The sequence below is a fragment of the Squalius cephalus genome (assembly GCF_949319135.1).
Source record: "Squalius cephalus genome assembly, chromosome: 15".
Taxonomy (NCBI): Eukaryota; Metazoa; Chordata; class Actinopteri; order Cypriniformes; family Leuciscidae; genus Squalius; species Squalius cephalus.
Window position 1 is genome coordinate 7,243,950 of NC_137136.1, and position 8,930 is coordinate 7,252,879.

The following is an 8,930-nucleotide window of genomic DNA, read 5'->3' on the forward strand; positions in this document are numbered from 1 at the left end:
CTGACAACCGAGACAGACAACAAGGACCCTCTGACATCAGATGAGTGTCAGAAATATCTGCACCTTCTTCTATTTTTACTTTTTCAGAATATCAGGGATGCTTTGTTTGGACTTTTAAAGTTTACTTTGCTTTTACCTGTACACTATACCACACATATACTGTATATTGCATACTTTTAAAAAGCACCATTGGCACCAACATGCATTACCTTGTTTTTTAATGCAAGGAACCATGGCAGCCAACATTTAGTTTTGTTGCTATCAGCAATAACCGTTATGTTTTGAAGCACATACAACAGGAAATCTGAGCTCAGATGGGACATTTGGCACTGTCGACCTCCTGGTGAAGATGTGAGTCTTGCATTTCAGTGAAATGGTCGTAGTATTAGTCATTTTCCCACCTCGTCAAACTACACCAATCTGAGCTGACTACCGTGGCCATGATGGCAGGGTGTAAAAATAGTAACAAACCCTATTTATAAGACACAGACACACTCAGGAGGGAAGTAGCAGCCTTTATCAGAAGATCTGACTGATAACGTTCTTATCTTGGCTTGTTTGCTTTGACCGCTCACTGGATGAGATGCATTGCCTGAGCCGGACGCCCAGGTCATATCTGCTGAACTCCTACAGTGATTTCCAGGAGACTGATGAGATTGCCAGAGAATCATATGAGGCCACCTGGTTAGACCTACTGATGGAGACCAGACCAGAATATAAGTATGCGTTTCTGTCTCTGACTTTGTTTTGTCTTTGCAGATTTTAGATGTGTTTTAAGGAACGCTTCACCCAAAAATTCAAAATCTGTATTACTTGCCCTTGTTGTTCCAACCCTGCATGCTGTTATCTACAGTTAATAGTAAGACTGTCATCCAGGAAAAATAAAAAATTCAAATAAAAATACAGCAAAATCATTATAAAAGTCCTTATCACTCATGCTACATATTCAAAGATTTCTGTAAGGAACAAACCAAAATTTAGTTGTTATTCATTTAATATTTTCTCTCTGCTGCAACTCTCACAGCTTGCATTTTTTCCTCACAGAATGTTATTGTATAGCTTCAAAAGACTTGGAATATAGCACACAAGTTCTATGGATTTTCTTTCTTTCTCATTACAGTCTTCAGTGTCACATGATCCTTCAGAAATCATTCTAATATGCTGATTTGATGCTCAAGAAACATTTCTTATTATTATCAATGTTGAAAATAGTTGTGCTGCTGAATATTTTTACATAAACCGTGATACATTTTTTCAAGATTCATTAATGTAGGCCTATAGAAAGTTTAAAAGAACCGTTTAAAAATACATATTGGTAACATTATACATGTCTTTACTGTCACTTTTGATCAATGTGCATCCTGCTGAATAATTAAATGTCTATCCATAAAAATCGTAGTAACCCCAATCCTTTGAACAGAAGTGAATTTTGAAAGGAACTTTGTAGCCTACGATTGTAAAGTGTGATTTTGTGTTTGTGAAAAAATGTTTTAAGTTGGTCATTGCTCAGAATTTACTTACTATTTATTAACCTCCTTCACAGGATGACTCTTGTTGAGAAGGACTCGATAAGAAAAGAGAGCTACGAAAGTAAGCAGGTGGTTCATTTCACGGTGCGACGATTCCCAAACCAGACGATTCGCATGGGGAGAGAAGGGGAGCCGATGTCGGAATATCGTTTACCTTACAGAAACATTCTCCCAATCCCACTATTTGTGCCCAGAGTCGCCTCACCGCCTGACGTGACCCGCGAGCCGTCGCCCGCCATGAACACTGAGACTAGTTTAAATGGAGTTTGCCTTGAGAAGAGAGAGGTCTCGTCCATTACCGAACATAAACCTCTGGTAATCCAACCCAGGAGTATAGACTTCAGAGCGTCCAGCCTCATCTCTCCACCACGAGACGCTCTTCGCTTCCAGCGACGAGAGTGATGAGCTGATGAAAGCTGTCTGCCATCATGGACATGGATACGATGACAAGTATGGTGGGTGACCTCACTCACACTTTAACTCCAAAGCCTTCTAACCCCATATGCTCACAAATATTATTTACTTGAGAAACCTTAACCCGTTCAGACCTGAATTATGTTTTAGGTTTCTGAAAAATATAAAAGTACATTTTCCCAGCTCATGAGGCTTCTATAAATGAGACCAAATAAAAAAATAAAAAAAAATGTTTTGCTTTAATTGTAATTTTTTTTGTCCATTTCAATGGACGTTACGTCAAAACAGGTGTACTTCACAAAAATGTACCAACATAAAATTAAATAATAAACATAAAAATTGTTAGTATATACTTAAAGCTTTTTCTCAAGGTCAAAAACTTTTCAACAGTATACCATTTCAACTTTAATTTTGAGGTTTTTGTTTTACAGATTGCACATTGTTTGTAATAAACTAAATATCTTAGAATCAATCAATATGGTCATGTTAGAGTCATTTTCTTTGCGAATCTTTCTTTTTTAGATCAAAAACTTGAACATTACAACATTTCAACTTTAATTGTAAGGTTTTTGCTTTATAGATCGCACATTTGTTTATTCATAACAAAATAAACCTAGGAATCAATCAACGAATTCACGTTAGAGTAATTTCCTGTGTGCATCCTTGAAACAATTTCTCTGTTAGCGATTTTCTTGTATTTCTACAGTACATTACTGGCAGCACGGTTGCCATGCATGATGCATGTATTTCGATTTCCAGTAACTGTACTGTAATTCACTTTACAGTACACAAGATCAGTACTGTAAACTACCAAATAGTACTTTACTGTATTTGTACTGTATTTCGTAATTTGATCTGCTTTTGCTGTAATTAATTATACGGTGTTGTAATATCTATATTGAGAAATTACTGATAAATGTTATTATAATTTTCAAAATAATTACTAATAATGATAATATTATATCACAATAATATAATATGTAGTTATTAGGAAATATAGGCTATAGTAGGAAAAAATATGGACATCAATGGCTATACTGTCAACTGTCTAGTTACCGACATTCTTCAAAATATCTTCTTTTGTGTTCAGCCGAATAAAGAAACTCATACAGATTTGGAACAACATGAGGATGAGTAAGTGATGACAAATATAATTTTTGGGTGTACTATACCCATAAAGGGATAGTTCACCCAAAAATTTAAATTGGCCCATGATTTACTCACCCTCAAGTCATTCTAGGTGTATATGACATCGTTCTTCTTTCAGACGAATACAATTGTAGTTATATTAAAAAATGTCCTGGCTTCCAAGCTTTATAATGGCAGTGAATGGTTGTTTCTGTTTTGAAAGTCCATACAAGTGCATCAATCCATGATAAAAGTGCTCCATGGCTCTTGGGGGTTAATAAAGGCCTATTGAAGCGAAGCGATGCGTTCGTGTAAGAAAAAATAATTCATTTTCAAGTTACGCTTTCGATTTATGTCAAATCCTATGTTTCGTTTGGCCGGAAGCTAGTCATTTTACTTTATAAAGTTTTAAATACGGATATTTTTCTTACATCTCCATCTTCCTCATCATCACTCCACATAAAGTCAACATCTGAGATACTTCCATCAGCTATATGTTCAAGCACTTCAAGAACTATATATTCTGCATATGAAAAAGTAAAAAAAAAAATGTATCGGTACTGTGATATAGATTTTTATATAAGAAATTTCAATCAGCATTACTGGACTTCAATTACTGGAATGTGATTTCAGTAACAGGCTTTTGAACCCACTGTCCATTCTAATGGACAGACACATTTGAAAAAATCCTGATTTAAAATGTGAAATTCTACAATCGATTTTTAACTTTAATTAATAAGTTCAATCTTTCTATTTTACATACAAACTATGAAATACTGACAAACATATAAAAAAATGTAAATAAAACCACAGAAAATGTTGCTTGCTTCTGTGTTTGGAGTGAAGTGCTGACATGCTTCTCTTCAAAGTAGTGTTTTTTTCTATAATTACTACATGCAAAGCTTTACTACCATTTGATTGGATGACAAGCGTCCAATCTAATGGACTGCAGGCTTTAAACTAGGTGAAATGCTCCAGAAGTAAAAAAAAGGGGGGTTGACATGTGATGTCCATTGTAATGGACGCAGGGTCTGAATGGGTTAAGGAAGGAGGATACAGAGGCCACAAAAAGTAATTTTCACAGACAAGGCTTAAGATAGTCCATGACTAAAATGCATGTTTGAGCTGTTTGAACTGAAAGCAACTAAATGTCAGTGCCATTTTTTTGTCTCAAGATACACACCGACACCAGTAAAGTTCTAGGGCATGTTTATAAAAGCTAAATGCCCTAAATTAACTAAGGACTAATCCTGGCTTAGTCTAATCCCTGTCTGTGAAACCAGGCCACAATTTATGAATATTATGCCCGTTATGAATCATATCCGTTTTATCATTTGAAACTTTTTATTGTTAAGTTATTTGGAAGTGTTTATTTATTTACAATAAATGCATGATATGTAATGCAGTAACATTTATACGTTGTCTAAATGTGGCTTAAGCATCTAAATTTAATTGATTATGCTAAATAGTTTAGCAGAAAAGTTTAAACTGGGGAAACATTAATGATCTTGATCCTGAATAAAATGTCAACACTGCACTGGTTTGAATGAAATGTAATTAAATTTTTATATGTTTGATTATAAATGAATGAGCTGTTGCTCTTTCTCAGCAGGTTTACAATGAACTGCAAGGACAGACATCTCTGATGGACGATCAACATCTGTTCAAAACAGTAGTTCTTGGGAAAAAAGTGCAATTAATAAATGCTTTCTTGACTGTACATTTCGTTCATATGCATTTATGAAATTATGGCTCACAATAAAAAAAGAAACCTGAGTCGATAAACTAATATATTTCTTTTCAGAAAACATTTATTGTATTTAATTTTTGTGGTACATATTAGTTATGAACCATCTTTAGATTGAGAATGAATTAATCCTCTTAAGTTCATAAGTAATGCAACAAATAAGAAACCATTTGATTCTTCTGCATTCTACTTGATCAAAAAAGGAGAAAGAAAACAAAAACAATTCATGTTACGATATGATTGTCAAGGATTTTCCTGAAAAAGTTTGGCATAGCTGATAAATAAATCATGACGATAACATTAGGAAAACATTTATGGAAACAAAATCGTACTTGTCTCTTTTCATAAAGATCAACTGTCCCGCATCAAGGTCTGCTGGAGGATGGCGATGCTCCTTTGAGCGTCTCCTCTGCCCTCTTGTGTTTCTGCAGGGTGACCTGCAGCTGCCAGTACCTGAGATACAGCCACATCAAATTCCCATTCCTGCGCTTATCCATGTTCAGTAAATCTGCACAGTGTCTGTCGTTCTTAAAAATGTCCCTGAGATCGTCCTCTAGGTTCAGCTCGGCACCCGCCGGGTTTTTAGCCACCTTCAGCAGCAGGTTCTTCTCCATCTCCAGACGATGTTCCCGTGGCATGAGGATGCTGCAGAAAGCGTCCTGCCTCTCCACTAGCTGAACCTCCAGTTCCTGTAGCAGAGCCTGAGCCCTGCGCTGCCAGTCCCCCTCTCGCTGCAGGGCTTTCCGCAGCGCCACCCCGGCCACGCCAGACTCCAGCAGGTGCTTCTTCTCCGCATCCAGATCCCGCCGTTCCTGCTGAAGCTGCTTCCGTTCCTCCATGAGCTGCTGACTCTGAGAGATCAGGGCTTTCTTGAAGCCCTGCACACGCTGGCGTTCCTTCTCAAGCTCCACCTCCAGGTGTGCTGCCGTCCGCCGGTTTTCCCTCAGCGTCTCCCTGTACTTCAGCTCCAGGTCTCTGCTGATGGCTGCCATGTCGCAATCATACTTGTTCTTCACACCTTGGATCTGGCTCTGTGATTCTCGAGTCCATATCCAACCTAGTTGAAAATATACCCACAGAGATTTATATATATATATATATATATATATATATATATATATATATATATATATATACAGTATATATATATAAAACCTCTTTCGTAAGAGTGACCAAAACAATTTAAACAGAATATGACTCTAAATCTACAACAAATTACATATCAGTATACATCAGTTTTATTGTTAACTTATTTTGGGGATTTCTAGCTATTTATCGTACAGTGGATCAATAATGTGTCCTTTTGTTTATCAATCAAAAAGATTACATATATTTTGAAAGGTAAACTGTCTTTTTTTATTTTATATAAGAATATTTGGAAACCCTATATATCCTTTATTTCAAACTTTGATTTTAGTAATATAATGAATGAGGTAGAAAGAGATAAAATAGTTTGATTCTTGAACTTATTTTCACCCACAATTATTACTACTAAACCATTAGTCATTTAATAATTTACTGTTTTTCAAAATTACCCCTTTTTATAATATGATTTGCTTCTCTTGTATGCATGACTATTTCCAACACTTATTAATGTGTAGCTATCTGAACTGACCTTTTCTTGTCCCCCTTTTTTTGGGTGAGTTTTGGTAGTTGTTTTATGTTCATTATTATTATTACCATTATGTAAAAAAAAAAAAAAAAAAGTATTATTAAAATAAATTATTAATAATAAAAAAAAAAGCTCAAATAAAATATAAATACTAGTTGAAAACCATGTTGAAAACTCAAAAATAAGAAATGTTGCCTTGGCAGCTGACTAAAATAAGTTTAAGTACAAAAATTGCTAAAACAGAAAAAAAAAGACTGTAAATTTTAAATTGTTAATTAAAAATCTGATACAACATAATTGTTAACATATAGGAGATACACTAAAGAGGTAATACTGTGTGAAAAGCTGTAGAATTTACTTGATGGATTGCTTTTACAAACCTCTCATAAACCCAGATTTCATTACAGATACTATAAAGTGGATTATCCAGTATAATGTAGCACACAAACATTCAAGACATTTGTGAGGGTGAATGACTTTGAAAAGCATGTAAAGAGCCCTTACGGAATGCTGCCAGTCCGATCATGGGCACCAGCAGGGCATAATTCCATCTGCCCCCGTCATTTCCGGCTGGCTCTGGTCTAATATTCCATCTAGGAGGATCATTCAGGTCGTTCATGGAGAAACTCTGATCAGAAAGTGAAGTAAGGTGCTTTGTCACAGTTTCGTGCATCTGCCACACATCACACAAACCACTACACTGCATACATCAAACTATATCCTAATAAGTACACAACACAACACTGCTAAAGCTGCAACCCTGAATAATATTATAAATGCATTTCTCCGGCAGTTAACAATAGATTGCACAATAGATATGTTCACATTTTACTCTTGTGAACATGTTTCCTTTGCTTACCTTGAACAATCAAAAGTTTTTTGCATAAAGTGCTTCCAGATCCAGACAGCCTGGACGATTATGCAATGTTCCATTAAAAACATCCAACATCCATTTATTATTTCATAAGGGAGTTGAATACGTTTATTATTAAAATATACATATCGAACGCATCGTATACAAGTATAAGTAGTCTTTAAAATAACTGATTATGTATTTACGTATTATTAAATGTTCATAGATCCATCTTTATTTACAAAAATTACAGAAATACAACTGTATTTGATTTTGAACACCCCTAAAATATAGCAACATATTGGTATAGTCCGGAGAGCTGCGTATTTGAGATTCTAGATGTTCGCAACTGCGCAGGGGATGCGCAGAATAGTTTCAACCTTTCTATTTTTACAGTCTATGGTTTCAACTAACAAAAACCTCCTTTAATTACACTGAGATCTCTGTAGCTTTGTTGTGCGTAATAAAGCTTTTTTTTTTTTTTTTTTTTTTTTTTTTTAAGAAATACTTTGATTTTTGTGTTATCAACACATTTGGTGTTTTGATATTAAACGTGATAATGATAACATTGTTTTTTCATATCATGTACCTTTTATTGCCATTTATGTCATGACAACTTTCTGAGTGTTTAATGGATATGACAATGTTGATATGTTTGGTCTTGGTGGAATAGAGTTGCAACACTGCTGTTATTGCTGCTGCTACAGAGCAAGTACAGGACTTTCTACAGTCAATACACACACACAGACATGCTGCTGCTGTACAATATAGAATACATGAATTACCTGTAGCAGATCTATACCGGTGGAGGGAGTTTGAAAGTACGCTGTGACTACTACTACAGAAAAAGCTGACCAAATATTTGAAGGTTGAGCAGCGAGCTCATTGGCTACTGATACAGCAGGAACCAATCAGCTGTGCCCTGTAGAGAATGATGTGATTGCAAGCAGACTGAGTTAAGGACCTATCAGCCTGTGCCATCTAGAGTTTCATGACTGAACTTTTGTATTTACAATTATCAGCTTCCAGTCTCTGCCTCACACTGGTCCCAAACACTCTGATTTTATTTTCATTTCACCCCTTATTTGACCATTAATACCCTCCACAATAGGTGTATGATAATAACCAGTTAATATTGATCTTCTGTATAGAAGGTAGGTCTTTGGTGTTTTATGCCCCCAACGTCGCCTTCCAGGCAGCGAGGGGATGGGTAGGTTTAAGGTTGAGGGTAGGGTTAGCTGCCTCTAAGGAGCCATTGGGGGCATAAAACACCATCGAACTAGAAGGTACTTCAGTTAGTATCTTGGGTAACTGTGACTTCACAATATGGCATAGTATCCTCTTTGCATTTTTCATTTTATACAAAAAAAGTTTATAATTATTGTATTTATTTATCTTATATCATTTTCTATAGTATTATAATATTCTCTTTAGCTGTGTACTATTTAAAGGAACACTCCACCGTTTTTTGAAACAGGGCTTATTCACCTTCTTTCCTACATTTAGATAGGTGGGCAAATGCATTTTTGTCTCAGTGCATGCATTGTTTTAGTTTGACAGGGTCGGCGCTAGCTTAGCTTAGCATAATGAATGGAATCCTTTGTTGCCAGCTAGCATGTCCTGAGTAAAAGTGATATAAAAAATGTA

The 8,930-nt window shown here is 35.6% G+C and overlaps 2 protein-coding genes across 6 annotated transcripts; one reads left to right on the plus strand and one right to left on the minus strand.

The window, feature by feature from the left end:
• The first annotated feature begins 161 nt into the window (after positions 1–161).
• On the plus strand, positions 162–5,088 carry LOC307172167 (telethonin). 3 transcript variants are annotated; one of them, XM_079894264.1, is made up of 3 exons: positions 162–720; positions 1,544–2,069; positions 4,117–5,088. In XM_079894264.1, the coding sequence occupies exons 1-2, from the start codon at positions 584–586 to the stop codon at positions 1,929–1,931; spliced, it is 525 nt and encodes a 174-aa protein (XP_079750390.1). In that variant the 5' UTR covers positions 162–583; the 3' UTR covers positions 1,932–2,069; positions 4,117–5,088. The 3 variants fall into 3 exon arrangements, with proteins under 3 accessions (XP_079750390.1, XP_079750389.1, XP_079750388.1); XM_079894263.1 differs by having other exon boundaries at positions 164–720; positions 1,544–1,984; positions 4,684–4,812; XM_079894262.1 differs by having other exon boundaries at positions 164–720; positions 1,544–1,984; positions 4,681–4,789.
• An 86-nt stretch (positions 5,089–5,174) lies between these two features.
• Positions 5,175–7,375, minus strand: ccdc127a (coiled-coil domain containing 127a). Of its 3 annotated transcripts, none has more exons than XM_079894259.1 (3): positions 7,290–7,375; positions 6,935–7,023; positions 5,175–5,875 (listed from the first exon to the last, which is right to left on the minus strand). In XM_079894259.1, exons 1-3 carry the CDS (start codon positions 7,370–7,372, stop codon positions 5,184–5,186), a joined length of 864 nt encoding a protein of 287 aa, XP_079750385.1. In that variant the 5' UTR covers positions 7,373–7,375; the 3' UTR covers positions 5,175–5,183. The 3 variants fall into 3 exon arrangements, with proteins under 3 accessions (XP_079750385.1, XP_079750386.1, XP_079750387.1); XM_079894260.1 differs by having other exon boundaries at positions 6,935–7,058; positions 7,290–7,374; XM_079894261.1 differs by lacking the exon at positions 7,290–7,375 and adding an exon at positions 7,163–7,247 and having other exon boundaries at positions 6,935–7,058.
• Between the last annotated feature and the right edge of the window lie 1,555 nt (positions 7,376–8,930).